The sequence below is a fragment of the Oncorhynchus mykiss genome, chromosome 7 (assembly GCF_057628025.1).
Source record: "Oncorhynchus mykiss isolate SJ-2025 chromosome 7, ASM5762802v1, whole genome shotgun sequence".
Taxonomy (NCBI): domain Eukaryota; kingdom Metazoa; phylum Chordata; class Actinopteri; order Salmoniformes; family Salmonidae; genus Oncorhynchus; species Oncorhynchus mykiss.
In genome coordinates, this window is record NC_143028.1 from 955,594 (window position 1) to 982,449 (window position 26,856).

The following is a 26,856-nucleotide window of genomic DNA, read 5'->3' on the forward strand; positions in this document are numbered from 1 at the left end:
GGTACCAGTATGTGTAGTCTGTTCTGTTAGAGCCCTCGGTAATCAGTATGTGTAGTCTGTTCTGTTAGAGCCCTCAGTATCAGTATGTGTAATCTGTTCTGTTAGAGCCCTCGGTACCAGTATGTGTAGTCTGTTCTGTTAGAGCCCTCTGTACCAGTATGTGTAGTCTGTTCTGTTAGAGCCCTCAGTATCAGTATGTGTAATCTGTTCTGTTAGAGCCCTCAGTATCAGTATGTGTAGTCTGTTCTGTTAGAGCCCTCGGTACCAGTATGTGTAGTCTGTTCTGTTAGAGCCCTCGGTACCAGTATGTGTAGTCTGTTCTGTTAGAGCCCTCAGTATCAGTATGTGTAATCTGTTCTGTTAGAGCCCTCGGTATCAGTATGTGTAGTCTGTTCTGTTAGAGCCCTCGGTACCAGTATGTGTAGTCTGTTCTGTTAGAGCCCTCGGTACCAGTATGTGTAGTCTGTTCTGTTAGAGCCCTCGGTACCAGTATGTGTAGTCTGTTCTGTTAGAGCCCTCAGAACAGAGTATACATACTGGTACCATTTGTTAATGTTGTGAAAAATCTATCAAAATGTTATAAAAACGTTTATATTTATTTATTATGGAGTTTCATTTTTCACAAAATGGCCAAACACACACCCTCACACTCAGCACCTGACTGCAGTGACACATACCTTAATGTCAGGAAACTGGGCCAGATAGTTATCCATGGCGATCATGGAATTGTCCGCAAGCTTGTCGTGGTAATCTGACCACAGGATGTCTGTCTCCTACAATACACACAGCAGAGTCAAACAACACACTCACAAATGCAAACACCCACGCATACACCCACTCCCACCCCAATAACAGCTCCACTAACGGTGCAGTTCAGAGCTAGTCTGAAACTAGTGCCATGTCTTCTAGCTATAGATCTAGTGTAGGCCACAGCTATTCCCACTAGTCCTCATTCATCACCAGTCTACACAGTCATGAATGAGCTACTGAGCTAGCTGGCCTTTACCTCCATGCAATAGTCCATCTCCTTCTCTATCATCTCCTACAGACGGAAGGATGGAGAGATGGAGGGAAAGAGACATGCAGTGAGAGAGAGAGGAGTATGTGTTGCATTGAGAAGAAGTGAATGTGACAGTGATGAAATGGAGGGAGGAAACTAGACACTGGTTCCCTTTTCGATTCTCTTTTTACTCAAACAACCAATAGAATTGATCTGAAGTTCTCATGTTCATTTCTACATTTTCAATTATACTTTTAATTCAACCTCTGAAGTTTTGTACACCTCTTTCGCAGAGGAACAGGTAGTCAGTCATTCATCCTGAATTCCCATAGATCACACACACCAACTGTGCTAGTCTCTCTCACCTCTGCGATGGTATCCACCTCCTCCTTGCCAAACCACTCTGGCTCGTACATATCCGCCAGACAGTCCTGCAGACGCTTGGACGCATCATGCATGGCTGAGGATCACAGAGACAGACAGACAGGCAGACAGACAGACGACAGGCAGACGAGAGGCAGACCAAAAACTGAAATGAAACTGGGCGAATGACAGGAAGAGGTCTGAGTGTATTAATGAGTGTGAACACTACAACTGTGTCACTCCAAAATAGACAAGACAGAAACTGACATATATTACTGTAAAACCTAATAATAAGTCACAGGATACATGCACACACACACGTGTAGTGTACAAACACACTCACAGACAGACATGCTTCTTACTTTTAACTGCTGCCAGATAGGCCCTCAAGTCTTTCTGCAGTTTGGTGCCCTCGGCCTGGAAAATACAACAATGGGTTGGACTGGGATTGTGAGCATGATGCCATTTTCACATTACTGAACCAAACTGAGCCAAGCTGTACTGTGCTGCCCTGGTTACACAAACAACAGTTGCTGGAACCATACTGGAAAGGATATTGTGAAAAGACCATCTTAACCAGCCCAGTACGGTTCAGGACAGTTATGGATCCGTTTGTGTGTGTGGGCAGGGAGGGGAGGGAACGGAACATTGGGCCACAACAGTTGGTTCACCATCTCAATGAGAGAGGGAGGAGAAAGAGTTGGAAGAGTCTCACCATCTGCTTGTTGAAGTTAGCCACACCCTCCTCGAACGCTGTGTCCCTGGTCTCATCAGCTTTACCCAGCTTCTGAAGGACCTGACAGAAAGACAAAACAACCCTGGGTGGTTAATACATGAGCACTACAGGGCTTCTGAAGGACCTGACAGAAAGACAAACAACCCTGGGTGGTGAATACATGAGCACTACAGGGCTACTGCAGGACCTGACAGAAAGACAAACAACCCTGGGTGAATACATGAGCACTACAGGGCTACTGCAGGACCTGACAGAAAGACAAACAACCCTGGGTGAATACATGAGCACTACAGGGCTACTGCAGGACCTGGGAGAGCACAGTCAAAAATCACACACAGTAATACTTTACTTAAAGAGACCCTAGTCTTAATGGCGAAGCCCTGCTTAAATAAAGGTCAAATGATATAATCTACCAACCTATCGTTCCTCCAAATCAATTGGAAAGATATAACTGGTAATACACTTGTCTATTTTTAGGCAGGCTGTCAAAGCCATGTGTCTCCTCCGTCTCTGGCAGAGACCAGCTGACAAGCACACGAAAGGCTCTGCGTGTCCATCTCCTAGTTCAACATGGAGAACTTTGAAGCGTTAAGCTGTTCAACTCTGACTCTCTCTGGTGGAATTTTCTAAATGACACTAAATATTGTATACTACCCTGATAAAGCACATGTCAGTTTCAAAACAGGGCTTGTGCAATGTCATTTGTCATCTCACAGGAAAATAATTCATTTGTGGAGAGGGATAGTGTAGCCTTGTTCACATTGGCAGGTTGAAGTTACTCAAATCCATTTTTTTTTTGCACATCTGATTTGAATCTGTTATTTTTCCTCCAGTCTGAACAGCCAAGAGCCACATGGAATCTGAAACTTCAAGCCACCTTCGTAGGCCATGCGACAACGGTCAAATCAGATTTATTTTCCCTCACAGATTTATTTGGCATATCTTGTTGCCTGCTAGCTACTCTGTTGACAGTTTGACAAGAACATGACAGGGTAGCGAACTAGCTTGTTAACTGTTTACAAACAAATTAATGTGCGAGAAAGATAAAGCTACCTACCTAGCTGGCTGACTGCTGTGGCTAGCTTAGCTAGCTGACTGCTGTGGCTAGCTTAGCTAGCTGACTGCTGTGGCTAGCTCAGCTAGCTGACTGCTGTGGCTAGCTCAGCTAGCTGACTGCTGTGGCTAGCTCAGCTAGCTGACTGCTGTGGCTAGCTCAGCTAGCTGACTGCTGTGGCTAGCTTAGCTAGCTGACTGCTGTGGCTAGCTGGCTGACTGCTGTGGCTAGCCAAAAAACACTTGTTTTGAAAGTTTGATTATCTTATCCTTTGAGGTTTTAAAAGTGTTCTTCCTCTATGAATTTGAACATTCAAAACAACTGAGGCATTGTCGTCACCTTAGCTTGTTACATAACTTCTGAGTGATAGGAAGCACGAGCACAACCACCAATCAGCCGACACCACTGGCACACACCCGTCGTTACTATAACAACTAGCATAGCCACGTCAACAAATGACTGCTGTCTGAACACACACAAATCTGATTTGATCACTTGCTGTTTGGACAGTCACTATTCCAAAACAGATTTGAAAAACAAAACAGATTTCAGCATTAAGGCCTGCAGTGTGAACAAGGCTTAAGTGTCTTCTGTTCAGGGTCAGTTTCCCAAACCCAGACTGAGCATAGTCCTTCACTAAAAAGCATTTAAGGGAACATTTCCATTGAAAGTCCAGGATTCTGAGAAACTGAAACCTTAAAAAGTTTCACTTCTGTATTCTTTAACATTATAACCTCTGACTCATTCAAACAATAGAAAACAAAAACAGCAGACGTCAGCTTTTAGAAGAGCTTTCATCATTAAAAGGAAGAGGGGGAAAGAGGAGAAGAACATAAAAGTAAGCATTACATTGAAGTGAAAAGGAGGGAGCGAAGGGCAATGAAGAGCTGATGACTAGGGGAGATGACTTGGGGAGCGATAGTGCAATGAAGAGCTGATGACTAGGGGAGATGACTTGGGGAGCGATAGTGCAATGAAGAGCTGATGACTAGGGGAGCGATAGTGGAATGAAGAGCTGATGACTAGGGGAGATGACTTGGGGAGCGATAGTGCAATGAAGAGCTCATCACTAGGGGAGCGATAGTGGAATGAAGAGCTGATGACTAGGGGAGCGATAGTGCAATGAAGAGCTGATGACTAGGGGGGCGATAGTGGAATGAAGAGCTGATGACTAGGGGGGCGATAGTGCAATGAAGAGCTGATGACTAGGGGGGCGATAGTGCAATGAAGAGCTGATGACTAGGGGAGCGATAGTGCAATGAAGAGCTGATGACTATTTCACCATGGTTACCGATGGACCATTTTGAAAAACACAACAGTAAAGCCTTGTGTCCTATTGTTTGTATTTGCTTCGTGCTGTTAAGGGTAGTTGCACTTGATTCAGCAGCCGTAGCGCCGGGAAGGCAGAGTGTTCCCATTTTGAAAGGTAGAATTCTGCCTAGCAGGCAGGACCAAAGAGTAAATCAAGTGCATCTACAGGTCTACCACTGGCCAATCAGATAGCTCAGATCACCGTATCTGTAGTTTCCTTGCGCCTCGACTGGAAAACGAGGCCTCAAACGCACATGAAAGTTGATCATGTGAGATTTTAAACTTGTAAAACCATGACTAGCGAGAGACTCAACGAAAACAGCAAAGAGCTGCAGTTTTTATGAGTAAGTTCTTCTTCTGCAGAGGCCCTATCGCCATAAATGGTGCACAGCCAATGCAGACGTCAGAATGACCATGCAGCACATTTACGCATGAATTTCCTATGTAATATGCTACCAATTGGATTATGGTTATGGCTCTTTAATTCTACTTGTGTCATGGCATTGATGATTATAACTCACTTCCTGTAAAATACATTGGCCTACATGGACATGAATGGGTACTTTGGGACATTGTGGCTTTGACTTGCAAACATTGTTGTGCAAATCTATCTCACTATCAACATCTCTGCAATCCTCCTCCATGCCATTGACCTTCTGATTTTGTCTCAGTAGTCTAAAAATCATTCTCAGAAAATAAACAAGGTAGAATTACAACGCTCCCCCCAACGCACAACACATTATTTTCCTTTGACATTGTTAATTCGCCCACAAATTGCCAGCTCCTTATTTCCATGTACAGTACTGTACCTAGAATCCACGGGTTGGATTTGCACTAAACAACTTCATGTCAGAAACATCATGTGGAACATCTTATGGTTAGCCTCATATACATGACCTAGTGCATCAGTTTAAACTGAGAACGTATATATCTAGTTCATCAATATGCAAATGATGTGCGTTTCGCTATTCTCTTCTTCAGATGTGTGATGACAAGGGGCACATTGATTGCACATGTCCATTAGGTCAGTAATGACATCATACTGTAGACATATGGCTGCATTGGTGACGCATGTCATTATGATAAGCAGCCTCCTCTGAACAGTTGATGTTGAGATGTGTCTGTAACTTGAAATCTGTGAAGCATTTATTTGGGCTGCAATTTCTGAGGCTGGTAACTCTAATGAACTTGTCCTCTGCAGCAGAGGTAACTCTAATGAACTTGTCCTCTGCAGCAGAGGTAACTCTAATGAACTTGTCCTCTGCAGCAGAGGTAACTCTAATGAACTTGTCCTCTGCAGCAGAGGTAACTCTAATGAACGTATCCTCTGCTGCAGAGGTAACTCTAATGAACTTGTCCTCTGCAGCAGAGGTAACTCTAATGAACTTGTCCTCTGCAGCAGAGGTAACTCTAATGAACTTGTCCTCTGCAGCAGAGGTAACTCTAATGAACGTATCCTCTGCAGCAGAGGTAACTCTAATGAACTTGTCCTCTGCAGCAGAGGTAACTCTAATGAACTTATCCTCTGCAGCAGAGGTAACTCTATTGAACTTATCCTCTGCAGCAGAGGTAACTCTAATGAACTTGTCCTCTGCAGCAGAGGTAACTCTAATGAACTTGTCCTCTGCAGCAGAGGTAACTCTAATGAACTTGTCCTCTGCAGCAGAGGTAACTCTAATGAACTTATCCTCTGCAGCAGAGGTAACTCTAATGAACTTGTCCTCTGCAGCAGAGGTAACTCTAATGAACTTGTCCTCTGCAGCAGAGGTAACTCTAATGAACTTGTCCTCTGCAGCAGAGGTAACTCTAATGAACTTGTCCTCTGCAGCAGAGGTAACTGTAATTAACTTATCCTCTGCAGCAGAGGTAACTCTGGGTCTTCCTTTCCTGTGGTGGTCCTCATGACAGACAGGTAACTCTGGGTCTTCCATTCCTGTGGTGGTCCTCATGACAGACAGGTAACTCTGGGTCTTCCATTCCTGTGGTGGTCCTCATGACAGACAGGTAACTCTGGGTCATTCCTGTGGTGGTCCTCATGACAGACAGGTAACTCTGGGTCTTCCATTCCTGTGGTGGTCCTCATGACAGACAGGTAACTCTGGGTCTTCCATTCCTGTGGCGGTCCTCATGACAGACAGGTAACTCTGGGTCTTCCATTCCTGTGGCGGTCCTCATGACAGACAGGTAACTCTGGGTCTTCCATTCCTGTGGCGGTCCTCATGACAGACAGGTAACTCTGGGTCTTCCATTCCTGTGGCAGACAGACAGGTAACTCTGGGTCTTCCATTCCTGTGGTGGTCCTCATGACAGACAGGTAACTCTGGGTCTTCCATTCCTGTGGTGGTCCTCATGACAGACAGGTAACTCTGGGTCTTCCATTCCTGTGGCGGTCCTCATGACAGACAGGTAACTCTGGGTCTTCCATTCCTGTGGCGGTCCTCATGACAGACAGGTAACTCTGGGTCTTCCATTCCTGTGGTGGTCCTCATGACAGACAGGTAACTCTGGGTCTTCCATTCCTGTGGTGGTCCTCATGACAGACAGGTAACTCTGGGTCTTCCATTCCTGTGGCGGTCCTCATGACAGACAGGTAACTCTGGGTCTTCCATTCCTGTGGTGGTCCTCATGACAGACAGGTAACTCTGGGTCATTCCTGTGGTGGTCCTCATGACAGACAGGTAACTCTGGGTCTTCCATTCCTGTGGTGGTCCTCATGACAGACAGGTAACTCTGGGTCTTCCATTCCTGTGGCGGTCCTCATGACAGACAGGTAACTCTGGGTCTTCCATTCCTGTGGCGGTCCTCATGACAGACAGGTAACTCTGGGTCTTCCATTCCTGTGGCGGTCCTCATGACAGACAGGTAACTCTGGGTCTTCCATTCCTGTGGCAGACAGACAGGTAACTCTGGGTCTTCCATTCCTGTGGTGGTCCTCATGACAGACAGGTAACTCTGGGTCTTCCATTCCTGTGGTGGTCCTCATGACAGACAGGTAACTCTGGGTCTTCCATTCCTGTGGCGGTCCTCATGACAGACAGGTAACTCTGGGTCTTCCATTCCTGTGGCGGTCCTCATGACAGACAGGTAACTCTGGGTCTTCCATTCCTGTGGTGGTCCTCATGACAGACAGGTAACTCTGGGTCTTCCATTCCTGTGGTGGTCCTCATGACAGACAGGTAACTCTGGGTCTTCCATTCCTGTGGCGGTCCTCATGACAGACAGGTAACTCTGGGTCTTCCATTCCTGTGGCGGTCCTCATGACAGACAGGTAACTCTGGGTCTTCCATTCCTGTGGTGATCCTCATGACAGACAGGTAACTCTGGGTCTTCCATTCCTGTGGTGGTCCTCATGACAGACAGGTAACTCTGGGTCTTCCATTCCTGTGGTGGTCCTCATGACAGACTGGTAACTCTGGGTCTTCCATTCCTGTGGTGGTCCTCATGACAGACAGTTTCATGTTTCATCATAGAGCTGGATGTTTTTTTGCGACTGCACTTGAATAAACTTTTCAAACTCATTAAGGAGGAAAGAAATTACACAAATTAACTTAACAAGGCACACCTGTTAATTGAAATGCATTCCATCCTCATGAAGCTGGTTGAGAGAATGCCAAGAGTGTGTAAAGCTGTCAAGGCAAAGGGTGGCTACTTTGAAGAATCTCAAATAGCAAATATATTTTGATTTGTTTTAACACTTTTTTGGTTACTACATTATTTGAGAGTTTGTCTTCACTATCTTACAATAAAGAAACCCTTGAATAAGTAGGTGTCCCCAAATTTGACTGGTACTGTACATTATGTCATGCCAATAAAGCAATTTTAATGAGTTTTGAAAGAGCTGATAATATAACACTTAATCTCTTTTTTTAAACCTTTGAGTTCAATATCTACTTTTCAATTCTAATAGTTTGATGTTTTGCGTCTTCTCACTTTTGTTTACTTCACTTGCTTTGGCAATGTAAACATGTTTCCAATGGCAATAAAGCCCCTTTGAATTTGAAAGAGAGAGAGAGGAGTGAAATTGTTGTGGACCTGAGAGAGCGTCAGAGCGAGCTCTTTGGCTCGTCATTGTGTCAGAGGATGTTGCCAAGGTCACCAGCTAATCTGGTCAGTTGACTCCTCCCACCACTCCCATAACTAACCCCGGCCACCTGGCTGCCTAATCCTGGCCCACACGGGACCAGGGGATTTCCCTTCACTTACACCACAGGGATGATCACCACTTCCTGGACATCACAGTTATGGACCAGGTTCCATTTCACTCCCTAGCCTCTTGCAATAGAGCTTGGTTGTGTCCAGTAGGCACAAAACAGGAAAAATATAAAAACTTTTGAAACATCAAGGTACTATCTGAACTTGTCCAATAGGAAACACTTGTTGCATTTTTTGCTATGGTGTGCCCTATTGAACACTACCCCTGCCCTGACACTTTGGCTTTATCACTGAAGAAGACCGGGACAGTATTGACAGATCTGAAAAGACTGGGTAGGTATCAATGCCGTTGCCTGGTTCTCCCAAAGGCTATGTTGTAGCCTCCACCATTTTGATTTAGCCTGTCCAATACTCTCAGATCTGAAAAACCAGAAGAGTAGGGGCAACACCATAGGTGTCAAAAAATGAAAAGGACCCAGGCCAGAGACAGTGGCACTTCCTGATGGCACAGGGCTTTCCTCTAGTCTAGGACACAGTGGCACTTCCTGCACCACAGAAACAGTGGCAACAGTGGCCCTTCCTGCACCACAGAATGAATGACAGCGGTGCTTCTTACAGTGAGAAACAGCCTTGTGGGCTGGTTTACTGTAGTGGTACAGCAGCCTTGGGGCCTGGTTTACTGTAGTGGTACAGCAGCCTTGTGGGCTGGTTTACTGTAGTGGTACAGCAGCCTTGTGGGCAGGTTTACTGTAGTGGTGCAGCTGCCTTGGGGCCTGGTTTACTGTAGTGGTACAGCAGCCTTGTGGGCTGGTTTACTGTAGTGGTACAGCAGCCTTGGGGCCTGGTTTACTGTAGTGTCTACTGTAGTGGAACAGCAGCCTTGGGGCCTGGTTTACTGTAGTGTCTACTGTAGTGGTGCAGCAGCCTTGGGGCCTGGTTTACTGTAGTGTCTACTGTAGTGGAACAGCAGCCTTGGGGCCTGGTTTACTGTAGTGGAACAGCAGCCTTGGGGCCTGGTTTACTGTAGTGTCTACTGTAGTGGAACAGCAGCCTTGGGGCCTGGTTTACTGTAGTGTCTACTGTAGTGGAACAGCAGCCTTGGGGCCTGGTTTACTGTAGTGTCTACTGTAGTGGAACAGCAGCCTTGGGGCCTGGTTTACTGTAGTGGAACAGCAGCCTTGGGGCCTGGTTTACTGTAGTGTCTACTGTAGTGGTGCAGCAGCCTTGGGGCCTGGTTTACTGTAGTGTCTACTGTAGTGGTACAGCAGCCTTGGGGCCTGGTTTACTGTAGTGGAACAGCAGCCTTGGGGCCTGGTTTACTGTAGTGTCTACTGTAGTGGTGCAGCAGCCTTGGGGCCTGGTTTACTGTAGTGTCTACTGTAGTGGTACAGCAGCCTTGGGGCCTGGTTTACTGTAGTGGAACAGCAGCCTTGGGGCCTGGTTTACTGTAGTGTCTACTGTAGTGGTGCAGCAGCCTTGGGGCCTGGTTTACTGTAGTGTCTACTGTAGTGGTACAGCAGCCTTGGGGCCTGGTTTACTGTAGTGTCTACTGTAGTGGAACAGCAGCCTTGGGGCCTGGTTTACTGTAGTGTCTACTGTAGTGGAACAGCAGCCTTGGGGCCTGGTTTACTGTAGTGGAACAGCAGCCTTGGGGCCTGGTTTACTGTAGTGGTGCAGACAGACGTCTTATCTTCTGTGACTGAGGTTAGCCTGACCCAATGCCATCAACATAACCAGATAACTACCAGAGGGTTTGTTTGACCTCAGGGATGCTGTGATACCTTTATACAGCGTCATCATCCCCCATATTTAGCCCATGAAAACTACTGTAAAGTTGCCCCCTTGGCCAACTGCCATGCTGTCTAACACCATGCCTCAGATCAGAAGTTACAACCTTCTGGTGGAATGTCTAATGGGTGTGTGCAGCAGGAAGAAACTATATCCATGACCCCCACCATAAGGAGGACTTGAGTCTTAAAGGAATAGTTTACTTTTCGACCTGAACCGCTAACTGATAAACAATTTCCACTAGAATTGCTGCATTCTCCAAATGCTAAAAACATACTAAAGAACCTACAAATAGTTAGGGTGTCTAGGTATGTTGAAAATAATGTACTCTTTAAAAAATAAAAAGTTTAACAAGAAGTGAACAATCCCGTTAAACAAGATGAGCAGCAGTCTGTCAGGGGGAGTGCAGCGAGGAAGAGGAAATAGCAGGAAGAGGAGGGGCTGTACAGTAGAAGACTGCCAAGGACTTCAAAGAACTCCGGCAGTGATTAAACAACAGGCATGGGGCCTTACTGTAAGCTGTACAGATCATGAGTCCCGGGAGTACATTTCAGGAGTACATTTCGTCACAGACTCTTAGCTCGTAGTTGTGGTGAGTTCGGGGTCTCATTCAACACGGAGAGCGAGTCACTACTTCTGTGGTCAGAAGTTCCATACGTTAAGAGGACGGGGAAGTCCCGAGTTCTATTCTTATGCCTTCTAGACAGTCTGCAGCACCTGCTGTGGCAAGGTTGAAACTAAAAGGTCCTAAAGCAATGGTGTCACTATTTCCAGTGATATTCTCCCTCCCGACAACACCTCAAGTACTGACCAGCACATTCTACTCTCCACGTGTCAACCAAGCCCCCCTGAGGTGATGTTCTGACTAACAGAAGATCAAAAAGAAAGTTACACACTCATTTCTCCTTGCTGTGGACTGATTCAACCAAGCACCAACCAAGCACCAGCCAAGCACTGCAAGACTCGTCCAGAGTCTGGATGCCGTTCCATATTCCGTAAGGTTGAACTCTATAGCCTCTAGATCTGTCAGTGTGGTATTCACCACAGGCCAAATTGTTGACAGGCCAAACTGGATAGAATGTTTTACTGTAGCTGCCCTGAATCAACCAGTTGACTTCACTGACCGAAGGTTGACATTTTAGTCCCCAGGTCAGAGGGTAACAGCCCGACCCCACAGAGCAGAGAGGATGTCATGCTACTTTCCACCACCAACTACCAGAAGTAACAGAACACACAGAAAAATACACAGTCTCTCTCTCTCTCCCCCTCATACACCCCGTTAGGCCTCTCTGGGTCTTAACGAGATTTACCAGGAGCCAAATGGGTTTACTGTGTGTGTGAAAGAGAGGGACTGTATGGGACTGTGTGTGGTGTATTTTTCTGTGTACCGTCACTTATCCACCCCCTCTCTCCATCTCACACCTCTCCTTCCCCAACTCTCTGTTTCTCCCTCCCCCCCCCCCCCCCCCCCCCCCCCCCCTTACGATATCTCTCCTTACCCAGTAGAGAGGAATCCATGAAGAAGGAATCTCCGCTCCAGTGCCAGACACACACAGACACACTCCATTAGGCCTCTCTAGGTCTTAAGTGAGATTTACCAGGAGCCAAACAGGTTTACTGTGTGTGTGTGCTGCAGAAGTGTATCTTGTGTGTGTGAGTGTGTGTGTAAAGGTGTGTTCCTCTCCGTCTGCTCTACTAGGCGTTGACAGAGGCCTGAGACATGCCTGCTGCTGCTGACCAGTGTTCAATTTCAGCCCCCCAAAATACCCCCTCAGGCCTGACTGGGATGCCAGTGCCAACCACCACACACACACACACACACACACACACACAAGATAGAGGCCTTGTGAGCTATTGCTATTCATAGATAACCTCTCTGCTGGACTGGGGGGTTTCAGGGCATGGACAGGTGTGCAGGCAGAACTGTGGTGGAGGGAGGGGGGCAAGCTGAGCCTCAGGGACATGAGGGTGGGGTCTGGGATCTGGGAGGTTTTATCACTATGTGAATAGCATAGGGTCATAACGGGGGTGGCAGAGGTGCAGAGGTCAGGGTATTCAAAGTGCAGGGGGTGTCGGACTTCTGAATGAGACAGAGGTGGCTGTCAGGTTTCAAAAGTTCACCACCACCACCACCACCACATGACCATTCAGACACATCCGGATTCCCCAGGAGGAATTCTCCTATCATGCTTTACTGCATGGGTCATTATTGGGCTGCTCGTTGTGTCTACCCTCAGAGGGCGCAGGCTGGCATGACATCACTATGACAACCACGATGGGCACCCAGTGACAGCGTCCGCTAGATTCCTCCGCTCCGTCCACTGGTGAAACTTTAGGTCAGTCACTAGGGAGGGGTTAGCCAATAGCTAGCCAGAAACTACAAAGTGGAATCTAAATGTGACCACCAGCCATACAGACAGAGTTACTGGTCTGCGAAGAAAGCTGGTGGCAGGGTGAAGGGGTGGGACAGAGTTACTGGTCAGAGAAGACAGCTGGTGGCAGGGTGAAGGGGTGGGACAGAGTTACTGGTCAGAGAAGACAGCTGGTGGCAGGGTGAAGGGGTAAGACAGAGGGGGAAAATACATTTCTGGCTTTCTCACTCTAATAGCCGAGCGATGGATGAGACTTGAAAGTATGGTAACACAAGAATAGTGTCTATGATGTTGAGGAATGAGATGGTTAATGAGGGTGGAGACAGAAACATTAACATTTTTCAGGTGAGGGTAACAAGGAAGTGATTCAAACGTTGCTTCCCCGCTTGAGAAGCGTAAACTCAGAGCTCATTCCGGGAGAACACATTCCCGATAATAAAACTCCTTTTACTTTTTTGTTTACGTTTCAAGTTATCGATTTCATTCAGGGATTAATTCAATCTCCTGAAATAGCTCTACTGCTGACTTGGGGGTGAAGGTTAATGCTAGAAGACTCCAGGTCAAAGGTCAAACCAGGAGGGTTGGCAAGCACTCTCTCAAACACACGTATGCACATTATCAGACGGACAAACACACACGAACACTGAGGAAAGCCAAGTCACACTCAGCCAGTCTTTTTCCATCCCTACTCCCCATCCTAGGGGCCAAGCATCTATCCATAGATCGTCATTCCAAGCCAAATAGACAGGAGTGGGATTACCATTCCTATAATGAGGACATGACAGGAAGTGACCATGTGGATTTGTAGACAAGCCTGTACTCCAATGGAAACCGAGGTGTCCCACTGTGGTAAACTAGAGCTGAAGAGAAGACGAGGCTAGGTCTGTCTGTTCCATGGTTTATTTCCCCCTTGCAGTTGACTGAGCTTCCTGTAATGCCAGAGTCTGGTGTTGTTGTGGTCGTTAATTCCCAAGGGTTTGGGCAAAGAGTCATCCGACTAGACAACATTTCCTGCCTGCTTCACTTGGGAGAAGTTTGGCTTTAGAAAGCAGAAAGTCTCCTTAAAATGTTATTCTGACACTATCATGTAATTACTTATATAATTAATAATTGTGCTCACAATTTCAAACTTCACTCAGTGAGGATATTTCCAGGACTTAGTAAATAAATAAACTGGTCAAATAAAACTGTAATTTTAGGAATACCCGCCACTTCACTGAGAGAGAGGCTAGTCTACATTGTAACATCCTACTGTAAGTGTCCAATGTAACACATGCATTGTAAGAAAGTAGTTATACGGACAGAACAAAGACAACCGGTTAGAAAAATAAGCATGCGTGTGGCTGCAATTTAATTTGTCAGCGCATTCGGCTCTTCCTGCAATAACCCAACCCCCTGCTGCCTGTCAAAACTAACGGGTTAGATTCACAAATGAGGCCGAGAACGCAAATAGAAATAGCGGAGCGGGCTTGACATTTAGATGGAAAGCTGGGTGTAGAACTGGTCAGCCACAGTACCCAGTTGAATGCACTCTGTGCGGTTTCAATTGAGAGAAAAAAACGTAGTGTGAAAGAGCACGTCTCAGTCTACCTGCTTACCTTTTCTTGCGCTCTACTAAGTCTTTTCTGCATGCTGGTGGCCAGTTTCCCAGTGTTGATCCCTTTCCCCGGTTTCCCCTGCTCCTCAGCCATTTTACCGTTCTTTACTGCTCCGAATCCCTAATTAACAGCTATGCGATGTAAACTGGTGTGAGGAAAGAAAGGGACAGAACTTGTCGAACAGGAGGAAGGGTATGTGCGGATGCGAGGGACTCCCCAGGACTCGGTGCTGCGTAAAAGCCCTCGATAACGGTGTGGGTAGCGCGTAATTGTAATCCCGATGACTGTTTCTGAAAGGTGCAACACGTAATCTAATCAACTCAGGTAGTTTAACAACATAGTCCCACGTGTAAAAACTAAGAAAAAAGTAACTTTTTGGCAATTGACGCTGCAAGAAGCGAATTGACGCTGCAAAGATCCGAAAATCGTCCTTCTTGCTCGTCAGTCAATTGATGAGCTTTTGGTCCGTTAAAGAGCGATTAAATTTCCCCTCTGCTCGTCCATCCTCTTAAAGGCACAGTAGTTAACATTTATTAGCCGACTCGCCAACTGTTATGGATGCAACCGGTGTGTGGGAGTTGCTGCTGCGAATAGACTTCTACTTTATCATTTCATTGAATCATGTGAAGTATTTTTAACAGTCTACCATCTATGATTTAAAACAGTTATATAATCTGAGAGAAAGTAGGCCATCTGTAGGCTACATTTTGTTACCTGTCGTCGTGGCCACAAAATGTAATCGTTATACTTGTATTCTGCATCTTGGTTTGAATGGGATTCAATGATGCAGTGTAGTTAAATTGAGATCATAGAAGCGTATTATCACGTGGAATTGTCTATCACCCTCGTACCGTATCATGGTCTACCAGGAGATGGCAGTGAGAGAAAGCTGTGCCAAGACTTACGAAAACAACAATCTTAAATGCTTTATGTAGCCTTCATATAACTTTTATGGCTTCAGCCTTTAAAGTTGTTGCTTGGGTTCATATCTACAGCAAAGAGAGTTACAATGTTGCGATGTATAATAGAAAACAAAACCAGGAGCATTTCCATAATATTTAATTTCAAAAAATAAATCTTTAAATATCTCATTATACATAATATTAAAATCATAAATATTTCAGACATCGCTTTAATAAAATACAGTAAATGTTGCCTTAAAATATCATACCTCTAGATATGTTCTATACATGAAGCCTATACTTTCCTTCAGTTGCCAAGTTGCGACATCATAGTTGTGTCGTGTTACGGACATCTTACTGTGAAGCAATCAAAAAAGATCAAAAAAGAAAATGCTTTAGATGTTCTTCATAATGGTAGCTTGATTTCAATGAGACACCTCTCAATGTTAAATAAAACAAACTCTCCCCCCTTTAGAAACTATGGTCTCACCACAGACACGACCAGGTCCACCTGTCCCATCTGTGTGAAGAGGACACACCCATTTGTAGTTTTTCCTCGGGGGTCACAATGATTTGTATACTATGGTGTGAGAGAACACATTGTCTATCTGTCCAGATTCATTCATGGCTCAATCTCCTCTCTCCAATGAAATAGGCGTGGTCAGTCATCAAGCCCCACCCTTTTCCTGAGAGTCCGCCCTCTGCATCAGTGTGCTAGACTCGAGAACAAGGTAAACCCCGCCCTTTTATAGTCAGGTCCAATGGGGCATCAGTCCAGTGGGTCATCTGGTCTGTATATCTCACCAACCAAGCCAGTTACATTACTTCCTCTTCCCCATCTAGTCTCACCTCCCTGGGTCAGCCAGTCCCCAGGGATGGAAGTGTCCAGAGTCCAGCAGCAGACTACCTATCCAGTACAGTAACTGGGAGTACCAGTGAACCCCGGTGTCTCCAAAATGTCCGCCAGCGGAGCCAGTCCAACGGTGCAGCAGGCGGAGCGGGGCGAAGGCCCAGTGGGCGAGGTCATGCCTGTCCACCACCGCATAGCACGATGCCACCATGCCGTTCACCGACAGCGTCCCATGGCGGGTGAGGGGTGCAAACACACCCTTGTCCTCCTGCACACTCACCCGGGAGATGCGCGAGAGATGCCCCACGCCTTTTCTCCCCTCCTCCCCAGACACTGTGGTTAGCACACACTGTCCTGGCCGCGCGTCGCTGGCGTATACCGTCCTCATACTACCCGGAGTTGGCTCCGCCCCTTCAGAGCAGTTTCCCTTGGACACGAACAGCAGGTGGGCAGCGGTGAGTGACAGGCTAACCCCGCCTTCTGTCCCAATGGTGTAGAATTCCTTCCGGGTTGCGGGGTCGCGGTCCAGGAAGGTGAGGACCTCGCTGTAAACGAGCTCTCCGCTGCCGTCGCTCCCTGAAGAGGCGAGGACTCGCTCACCCGGCTGCAGGTCCTGGATCAACCTTTGACCCCCGTCCTCTAGGGTCACCCACGCCCCTCCTGGAAAACACCCCCCTGATTTAGCGGCAACGGAGTGCTCTGAGAGAGAGAGAGAGAGAGAGAGAGACAGAGACAGACAGAGACAGAGACAGAGAGAGAGAGAGACATAGAGAGAGAGACAGAGAGAGAGAGACAGAGAGAGAGAGACAGAGAGAGAGAGACAGAGAGAGAGAGACAGAGAGACAGAGAGAGAGAGACAGAGAGAGAGAGACAGAGAGAGAGAGACAGAGAGCGAGAGAGAGAGAGAGAGAGAAAGAGAGGTTGTGAAACAATGCATTCTGTGAGGTGGGTAGGTACACAGTAAGTCTACGCATAGCAAATATATTCCGCCCTTTAAATAAAGATTAGCTTCTTTATTTCCGTCTACTCCACAGAAAAGAACAAAAGCTGGCTGAAAGATTAAAGCTGCTATTTGAATGTGTGTGTGTGTGTGTTTCCATCCCTCAGTTTGTGTGTGTGCAAGTCTGTGTTCATTTGTGTTTTAAGGTGCTGAACTTGATGTGGTACGTTGGGACTGTCTCAAGTCTATCTACACAAATATTTGTGCAAGGTAGGACCAAGGCCAGGTCCAGCCAAATGATCGGAGAATCAGGAAGTGGAGGTTAATCATCTGTGGACCGAGACTCCGCCCACTGCACCAACATAACCTCAAACTCCACATCATCTCCAATGTATGGTGTAACATGCCATGTACTTGGTTGTTCAGGGGTGAAGTTTCCTCTAGGCACAGGTCTAGGATCAGCTTCCGTTCCCCCAATCATAAGCTCCATTAGTGGGAAAAATACAAAAAACTGACCCAAGATCAGCATCTAGGGGCACCTTCTTGGTAAATCATTCTTCTTCTTCTTCATTCACCTTTCCAGTCCTGAATGTAGTAGGGGTCTGGTTGGGTAGCGCTCCCTTGTGGGCTCTTTGTATTGGTGTCAGTTTTTGGGTCCCCCACTCAGTTATATTTGACCTTTTATTTAACTAGGCAAGTCAGTTAAGAACAAATTCTTATTTTCAATTATGGCCTAGAAACAGCCTTGTTCAGGGGCTGAACCACAGATTTTTACCTTGTCAGCTCAGGGATTCAAACTTGCAACCTTTTGGTTGCTAGTCCAGCGTTCTAACCACTAGGCTACCTACAGTAAGTGTTAGAATGGAGTTTCAAGGAAGCCTTGGTATTATGATGTCACTTGTAGCAGCAGATGAGACTTCTTGGTCTATGAAGAGATGTCTTTCTTGAGTGGTTTTTCTTTTTCACAGTTTGAGGTTTCAGTTGGAAAAAAAAAAAAAATGGCGCCCGGTGCCGTCTTCCGATCAAGTCAAGGACTGGTGACTCGCAACCCGATCTGGGTAGGAAAGACAGAAGGAACAGAGGAAAAATAAATAAAGAGAGGATAGAGGGAAAATAAATAGAGAGAGGATAGAGGGAAAATAAATAAAGAGAGGATAGAGGGAAAATAAATCAAGAGAGGACAGAGGGAAATTAAATAAAGAGAGGACAGAGGGAAAAGATCATTTCAGGCACCACGTAGTACAAGAGAGGACAGTTTGATCTGCCTCTGCTCTGTTTTGCTCTATTCTGTGTTCTATACCGTTCCCCTGACAACCGAATCAGTCCTGAACAAGGATCATCGCTTAGCTACACTACTAACGTCTGTGGCTTTATCAATGAGGCTACATCAATGGGAGAAAGAAGAAGCAGAAGAGACACAAAGTCAACTGAAGCAACGCTGCACACCAACATATTGCTGCAGCATAGCATGCCAGTAACATAAGGGAATCATTTCTAGCAAAAGGGGGGTTGTGAGTGAGTGACCACATAAAGTTGCAGTAGCTACCTCTCCCTTAATGGTGAGTCACTCTACTGATCCTAATGTAAGCTTTAAGCAACAATGGCCAGGTCATAGATGGGTCAAGAGACAGTTGTGGTGAAGAGGGTTAGAAGGGGTTAGGGAAGAAGCTGAGAAGTCAGTCACCCAAAGCGGCTGTATGTCCCTCTAGCTGTGACCCCCCCCCAAAAAGCAGGCGTCCGTTTTGATTTGATCCATAGTGACGAGGTGGCCACTGTTGAAGGACGTCTTCAAGTGGTTCAGTGTTATGTTTAGTAAGGAATGTAGAGGTGATGCTGTCCCTCCTCTGCTAAGTGTCCAATGTGTGTCCAGTTAAGGTGAAGGCAGTCAAAAACCCTCTCAAATCATTCCCTGTGTATCAAATCATTCACTATCCATATTTTCACTATTATCACGTACCGAGAAAGAGTGAGAGGTTGTTTTTTTTTCATTAGTGGCAGTTAGGTGAAACAGACGTCCATGCACAGTGTGTTACTGCTACATCCTCCTTTCTCCTTCCTCCGGTCTCTCTCTGATGCTTGTTCAATCTCCCTCTTGCTCTCCCCTTCAGCCCTCTTTCCCTCCCCTCCTTCCTGCCCCTCTCTCTCCGTCTCTCACCCGACTTCACACTGCAGTGCACGTGGGCCTTGGACTCGTAGTAGACCCAGTCGAAGCCGGCCTCAACTGCCAGTCGAGCCAACATGGCGTACTTGTTGCGGTCGCGGTCAGAGGTCGTGATGTCGACCGCCCGTCCCTCGTAGTGGAGCGACTCCTCAGAATGGTGGCCGTCCTCGTCCCAGCCCTCTGTGACCCGGAGGCGCACCCCCGGCCACAGGTTCATCACCGAGATGGCCAGAGAGTTCAGCTTGTCCTTGCAGCGCTGCTCGGGAGGGTTAAGGGTTAAGGGTCATGGGAGGGAGGAGAGGGAGGAAGGGAGGAGAGGGAAGAGAGAGAGACAGGAGTGTTAGAGATGTGGGGTGAATCTACATGTGTCAGTGTGTAATCCAAAGTGCATTTATAACAGTTCATATACTTAAAATGGCTGAAAGAATGATTACACATCATTACACAATGTAGTCCATAGCTCTTTCTCAATGGTCTTTCCTTGATTCCTCGTGTCTTCTTTTCTCACCTCCTGCTCAAAAGGCATTGGAGGAGAAGATCAAAAAGTCCATACACAAGCATTCGAGGACAGCCAATTGAGAAAGAACCCTGGTGCAAGAGCTATCCATCAGGCATCCACCCCATCCAACCAATGTAGAAGCCTGGGGCTGTTCAACAAACCAGCCACCCCACCACAGAAGGCCCCACTCCTCAACACCTCCCCCCCTGCATCTGGCCAGCAGACAATGCCCCCCTACAGTCTCATCAGCCTGGGTGTTTGCTCTCTGTGGCGAGAGAGGAGGCTGAGAGTCTCAGTTAGGGACCGGAGAAAGGGGGGAGTGGTAGGTGGGATAGGGTGGAGAGGTAGGTGGGATAGGGTGGAGAGGTAGGTGGGATAGGGTGGAGAGGTAGGTGGGATAGGGTGGAGAGGTAGGTGGGATAGGGTGGAGAGGTAGGTGGGATAGGGTGGTGGTAGGTGGGATAGGGTGGAGTGGTAGGTGGGATAGGGTGGAGTGGTAGGTTGGGGTGAGGTTAGGGGGGTATTGAGGTAGAGGGGTGGTGTGAAGTTAGAGGGTATTGGACAGGAGGATAGAGGGAGACGTGGGTATGAACAGCCAGCCAATGCAGCTCTCCCCAAATTTGGGTCTGGTGAGGGTGAGCAAATAGAGGGTGAGAGGTCCTATTGAGGACCCTGATGGTGTTGGACGTTCCCTAGTCACACACACACACACACCAAGCACACACACACACTTGACCTCAGATCACCTAAAGCTAAATTTCTCATTATTTTTGTCACCATCTCATTCACAATAGGATACATGACACTACTTTATGGAGATAACAGAGCAGGGTATTCACATCTCATCCTATATGAGGTCCGGACTACTGCTGGTTCTCTCTTCTACCTGATAATGAATTGCACTCACCTGGTGTCCCAGGTCTAAATCATTCCCTGAATAGAGGGGAAGAATAGAAAAAAAGCAGCAGAACTGGCTTGGAGGTCCAGATTACAATTTGAGGGACATGTAGACAGTGTGACATATAGCTTCTGCAGACTGAAAGGGTGGGTTAGGTCACAGGATTCCCTAAGCCGGTGATATACACAGGCCCTTCATTTCTGTTCAGAACACATACAGTGTACGTGTCTGGTAGGTGTATTATATATATATATATATATATATATATATACACACACACACATATACACAGTGGTAGGTATATATATATATATATATATATATATATATATATATATATATATATATATATATATATATATATATATATACACACACTCGGTATATATATATATACCGAGTGTACAAAACATTAGGTACACCTATATGTACAAAGTGAATTTGGAAGGTATTCAGACCCCTTGACTTTTTATCCACATTTTGTTACGTTACAGCCTTATTCTAAAATGGATTTGACATTTTTTTCCCTCATTGATCTACACACAGTACCCTATAAAACCGAAATACCTTATTGACATAAGTATTCACTCTCTTGCTGTGAGTTGAGCTCAGGTGTATCCGTTTTCCATTGATCATCCTTGAGATGTTTCGACAACTTGGAGTCCACCTGTGGTAAATTCAATTGATTGGACATGATTTGGAAAGGCACACACCTGTTTATATAAGGTCCCACAGTTGACAGTGCATGTCATAGCAAAAACCAAACCATGAGGTTGAAGGAATTGTCTGTAGAGCTCCGAGACAGGATTGTGTTGAGGTACAGATCTGGTGAAGTGTCCCCAAGAACACAGTGGCCCTCCATCATTCTTAAATGGAAGAAGTTTGTAACCACCAAGACTCTTCCTAGAGCTGGCCACCCAGCCAAACTGAGAAATCAGGGGAGAAGGGCCTTGGTCAGGGAGGTGACCAAGAACCCGATGGTCACTCTGACAGAGCTCCAGAGTTCCTCTGTAGAGATGGTTGTCCTTATGGAAGGTTCTCCCATCTCTGCAGCACTCCACCAATCAGGCCTTTAAGGTAGAGTGGCCAGATGGAAGCCACTCCTCAGTAAAAGGAACATGACAGCCCGCTTAGAGTTGCCAAAAGACACCTAAAGACTCTCAGACCATGAGAAACAAGATTCTCTGGTCTGATGACGCCAAGATTGAACCCAAGCGCATTGTCTGGAGGAAACCTGGCACCATCCCTACGGGGAAGCATGCTCATGGCAGCATCATGCTGTGGGGATGTTTTTCCGCACCAGGGACTGGGAGACTAGTCAGGATTGAGGGAAAGATGAACAGAGCAAAGTACAGAGAGATCCTTGATGAAAACCTGCTCCAGAGTGCTCAGGACCTCAGACTGGGGTGAAGGTTCCCCTTCCAACAGGACAACAACCCTAACCACACAGCCAAGACAACACAAGGGTGTCTACGGGACAAGTCTCTGAATGTCCTTGAGTGGCCCAGCCAGAGCCCGGACTTGAACCCGTTTTAACATCTCTGGAGAGCCCTGAAATTGGCTGTGCAGCGACGCTCCCGATCTAACCGAACAGAGCTTGAGAGGATCTGCAGAGAACAATGGGAGAAACTCCCCAAATACAGGTGTGCCAAGTTAGCGTCATACCCAAGAAGACTCAAGGCTGTAATCGCTGCCAAAGGTGCTTCAACAAAGTACTGAGTAAAGGGTATGAATACTTGTGAAAATGTGATATTTCAGATTATTTTCATGAATTTGCAAACATTTCTAAAAACCTATTTTTGCTTTGACATTTTGGGTTATTGTGTGTAGATTAACGAGGAAAAAACAATTTTAATCAATTTTAGAATAAGGCTGTAATGTAACAAAATGTGGAAAAAGTCACGGAGTCTGAATACTTTCTGAATGTAGTGTATACACTACCATTCAAAAGTTTGTGGTCACAGAAATGTCCTTGTTTTTGAAAGAAAAGCAATTTTTTTGTCCATCAAATTGATCAGAAATACAGTGTAGACATTATTAATGTTGTAAATGAGTATTGTAGCTGGAAACGGCTGATTTTTAATGGAATATCTACATAGGCGTACAGAGGCTCATTATCAGCAACCATCACTCCTGTGTTCCAATGGCACTTTGTTTAAGCTAATCCAAGTTTATAATTTTAAAAGGCTAATTGATCATTAGAAAACCCTTTTGCAATTATGCTAGCACAGCTGAAAATCCTGATTAAAGAAGCAAAAGAACTGGCCTTCTTTAAACTAGTTGCGTATCTGGAGCATCAGAATTTGTAGGTTTGATAACAGGCTCAAAATGGCCAGAAACAAGAAACTTTCTTCTGAAACTCATCAGTCTATTCTTGTTCTGAGAAATGAAGTCTATTCCATGCGAGAAATTGTCAAGAAACTGAAGATCTCGTACAATGCTGTGTACTACTCCCTTCACAGAACATTGCAAACTGGCTCTAACCAGAATAGAAAGAGTGGGAGGCCCAGGTGCACAACTGAGCAAAATGACAAGTACATTAGAGTGTCTAGTTTGAGAAACAGATGCCTCACATGTCCTCAACTGGCAGCTTCATTATATAGTACCCACAAAACACCAGTCAACACTATTTAATGAAGCTGCCAGTTGAGGATTTGTGAGGTGTCTGTTTCTCAAACTAGACACTCTAATGTACTTGTCCTCTTGCTCAGTTGTGCACCGGGGTATACACATACATACATACCACACTGAGTGTATGAAACATTAGAAACACCTTCCTAATATTGAGTTTCCCCCCTTTTGCCCTCAGAACAGCCTCAATTTATCAGGCATGGACTCTACAAGGTGTCAAACGGACTGAAACAGGGCTGCTGGCCCATGTTGACTCCAATGCTTCCTTCAGTTGTGTCAAGTTGGCTGGATGTCCTTTGGGTGGTGGACCACTCTTGATACACACTGGAAGCTGTTGAGCTTTGCAGTTTTTGACACTCAAACCAGTGCGCCTGGCACCTACTACCATACAATATTCAAAGGTATGTAAATCTTTTGTCTTTCCCATTCACCCTCTGAATTTCACACATACACAATCCATGACTCAATTGTCTCCTCCCCACATCGACACTGATTGAAGTGGATTTAACAAGTGACATCAATTAGTGATCATAGCTTTGGCCTAGATTCACCTGGTCAGTCTGTCAAGGAAACAGCAGGTGTTCATAATGTTTTGTATACTCAGTGTATGTATTCTACCGCATGATTTCTATTAAGTGGAGACATAGGCACTGCCACTCTCGGCCAACTGCACAGCTAAACTCGGGCTAGATTGGTAGTGGCCCCTATAGGTTACAATAATATTTTGACACTATGTGTCTTTTACGTGTTGCATTTGGATAGGTTTAGGCTATTAGCTTGGCCAATGTTGTATTTCAAAATCTATGTATGGTGTTCTAACTTATTTTTCCATGTCGGTCCTCTCAGGTTCACCGGGATAAGAATAGCTCATTGCAGAGTCCCAATAGATGCCTTTTCACAGTGGTGTGGATTTTAACATCAATTTTTTTCCTCTGCGGTCGCAGACACGAACTCGAGTCCATAAATCAGTCGATTAATTTTGTTGGTTTTACTTTCAAGGTACAGATCGACGGGGTTTCTGTAGGCGCGGTTTCGCACTGACCACGAGCTACACAAACATTCGATGTCGAGTTGACAACACGTGCCTGTGCAGTGTGCACACCTATGGCTTCAGCCGCTGAACAGTCACGTCTGTATGCGCGCTCCAGTGCCACTCGCGGGCAGGCAAGTCACCACTGCTGATTTAAAAATAAGAGGCGAAAAATGTGTATAATTAAGTCTTGAATGCATGTGAAGTGGACTATTTTTGCACATGTGCTTCAAAAACAAACAGAAAAATAACACAAAATGGTGAAAAACAAACAGGAGGTTGTCTCCTGTGGCAGGCGGCGGCGGTCGCGCTCGGAGCACATAAATTGTGCGCAGGTCAAGTTAAACGCGCAGCCCTGTGTGTTTGTGTGCGCTTGGAGCGAGGTGACAGCTAACAACCCGAGTGAGATCTGGCACTCTGTTTCCACGTGGGGGACATAAATGCTCGCCTTTCAGAGGAAGCCCGTGGTCACAAGAGGCAGATATAAATACTTTATTCCTAGGGAATTGAAGTCAAATAAATTCCACTCTCGGAACCACATCAATGAGCGTGTCGTAAAAAGTCTGACAGTCCAAAAGGCGACCGTTAACTCTTAAACGAACTGTAAACATTTGCATATGCACCGAGTCAGGCTCTGACCAAGTAGGACGATTGGGTGTTTTTCCCCAAAAATGTAAAAACAGAGGACATAGTGTTTTAATTACATGCTTCCACTATTCCGTACTTTTATAGAAGGGGTTGCGTTATAAGGTTTGTTGCAGCTGCCCAGCTTTACGCATGCGGCAGCCCCAATTTAAATTAACTCCAAATATCTCATGTGATGCTATTTCAGCTCTGCACGAAAAATGTTGGAACCAACCATCAGACCAGTTATTGGAGCCGCCAGTCCAACTTTTACTGATGTCCTGCGGGCGACCTGATGAGGGCCAGACTGGCAAACCTCTCCATATCCCAATACCATTCTGAGTCACCCTCCACATCTATCATGTTGCCAACAATACGCTCTTTGGATTGCGTGACTCAAGCACGTTGTGCAAATACGCACTCTGTAATCAGTGCTGTGCACTGCTCCTGGCCAGGAAACCAAAGTCAATAACACGGCATCGATAAGACAGGTCCACGGGTTTAAAGGCTGTACAAAGTACAAGAGGTAGGCTTTAGGGAGCTACCCAATCCCACATACAAGTGTCCCAAGTGCAGATACGTGTTTGACATGGCCAATGAAGCATGATATCACAGTAGGGCTTTACGAATCTAGTCTATCCAGGGTATAGGCTAGTCTTACCTGTGTCATCATCCGGTCTGCACCTGTGTTCTCTTCATCTTTAAATATGATGTCAGGGTTATAGTTCGGGGTCAGCTCTTTGAAGCGCTCCGAGGTCCGTGTTATTTTCCCCTCATATCGACCACTCGCACCTAGTGTCTTCTCCGCTACGTTAGGGCTGAACTGCTTGTAGGCAAGTGGCGCAAGCTTCCTCGGTGACCTCCTCTTGCCATATCCCCTTCCTGGCCCGCAGCCCTCGCTGACCTGCGAGAGAATCACTGCGCACCCGGCGAGGCACACCACGAGCCTGGGGAGTAGCATTCCACTCACCCACGCCAACGGACACCCCAAAAGGAGGTGACAGAAAAATGTCACTGATCAATTTAAAACACCTCCTCCCCCTGGTCGCTGCTTATCTCCTTTCACAGGGTACAAGAGGGGGAGGAGGACAGTTACAAATGAATCACCAAGTCCCCAAAACTCGCCATATCCCGGCGCGCAAAAAGACGCTGCGCTACTGGAGATGGAGTACAGCGCCGGCGTCTTTTAAAACCCCAGGTAAGATCCCCTATAATAAAGTACCGGCGCGTTCAGCTGCTCCTCTCACGGTGAACGTCTCGTCTCACAGTTCAAGCGGAGACGCGCGCATAAATAGGGAAAAATCGTTTATCTTGGCAGACAGGTTCAAAGCCGTTCCCTTAGCTGTGAGAAACGTCCCTCAGTCAGACAGGCCCCGGTGCGCAGACTGACTGGGCTTTTGGGGTAGCGGTCAAAGGGTGTCCCCGCAGCGGTTTTCCTGCCACTCGGCTTGGCTCTCAATGCGTGGCCTGTGGTGCAAGACTCTCAGCTCAACTGGAAATGGATGAGTTCCGAAAGATCAGATGCCGTGGAGGAGACCGCGCCCTGCCAGTCCTGCCCTCTGTCCCGTCCCAGCCTACCTCTCCTCCCATCTGGTCAGCCCGGCCGAGCCATTTCACTTTATTGCCCACACGCTCGGCTCTTTCTGCTCAACGCCACTGTGCGAGACAAACAACAGCCTACAGCCGTCTAGACTCGCGCACACACCGATACTGTCCTTTGGACCCGTGTGATTATCTTGGACTCATAACCTGGTGAAAGACAGCCCCCCCCCCTCCCCCTCCAGAATATTGTTAATGCGAACATAAATGAATCGCCCTCAGTAAGAAGCGCGGTAATTGCCGCATGCATGTCCGATTTCATTAAGGGAGACAGTCAGGACTTCCAAAACCCGTCAACGACTCCTGTACCCTCACTGTGGTCACCCCCTTTCTGCTATAACAGCCTCC

At 46.5% G+C, this 26,856-nt stretch overlaps 2 protein-coding genes across 25 annotated transcripts in view; both read right to left on the reverse strand.

Annotated features, from left to right (window-relative positions):
- Nucleotides 1–15,221, reverse strand: part of LOC110495559 (myc box-dependent-interacting protein 1) — a 40,339-nt gene extending 25,118 nt beyond the window's left edge. For 12 of the 22 annotated variants that reach the window (XM_090239638.1, XM_090239643.1, XM_090239636.1 and 9 more), the window contains exons 1-6: nucleotides 14,375–14,896; nucleotides 2,079–2,159; nucleotides 1,726–1,780; nucleotides 1,366–1,460; nucleotides 1,007–1,042; nucleotides 678–773 (exon numbers count right to left, since the gene is read on the reverse strand). In XM_090239638.1, coding sequence (XP_090095764.1) covers nucleotides 678–773; nucleotides 1,007–1,042; nucleotides 1,366–1,460; nucleotides 1,726–1,780; nucleotides 2,079–2,159; nucleotides 14,375–14,467 — 456 coding nt within the window. In that variant the 5' untranslated portion in view covers nucleotides 14,468–14,896. Of the gene's footprint in view, nucleotides 1–677; nucleotides 774–1,006; nucleotides 1,043–1,365; nucleotides 1,461–1,725; nucleotides 1,781–2,078; nucleotides 2,160–14,374 lie in introns of all 22 variants that reach the window. The other 10 variants (XM_090239635.1, XM_090239642.1, XM_090239633.1 and 7 more) reach the window with 5 other exon arrangements.
- Nucleotides 15,222–15,416: 195 nt separating this feature from the next.
- On the reverse strand, nucleotides 15,417–26,621 carry LOC110495566 (indian hedgehog B protein). Of its 3 annotated transcripts, XM_090239645.1 has the most exons (3): nucleotides 25,571–26,621; nucleotides 19,222–19,483; nucleotides 15,417–16,825 (listed from the first exon to the last, which is right to left on the reverse strand). In XM_090239645.1, exons 1-3 carry the CDS (start codon nucleotides 25,868–25,870, stop codon nucleotides 16,122–16,124), a joined length of 1,266 nt encoding a protein of 421 aa, XP_090095771.1. In that variant the 5' UTR covers nucleotides 25,871–26,621; the 3' UTR covers nucleotides 15,417–16,121. The 3 variants fall into 3 exon arrangements, with proteins under 3 accessions (XP_090095771.1, XP_090095772.1, XP_090095773.1); XM_090239646.1 differs by lacking the exons at nucleotides 19,222–19,483; nucleotides 25,571–26,621 and adding an exon at nucleotides 17,606–18,120; XM_090239647.1 differs by lacking the exons at nucleotides 19,222–19,483; nucleotides 25,571–26,621 and adding an exon at nucleotides 17,583–18,120.
- Between the last annotated feature and the right edge of the window lie 235 nt (nucleotides 26,622–26,856).

Coding starts and splice junctions, on each gene's coding strand:
- LOC110495566 (XM_090239645.1), bottom strand. CDS start 25,870: ATGCTACTCCCCAGGCTCGTGGTGTGCCTCGCCGGGTGCGCAGTGATT. Junction 19,484..25,570: donor CAGACCGGATGATGACACAG/GTAAGACTAGCC, acceptor CCTCCCGAGCAG/CGCTGCAAGGACAAGCTGAA. Junction 16,826..19,221: donor GCACTGCAGTGTGAAGTCGG/GTGAGAGACGGA, acceptor TCTCTCTCTCAG/AGCACTCCGTTGCCGCTAAA.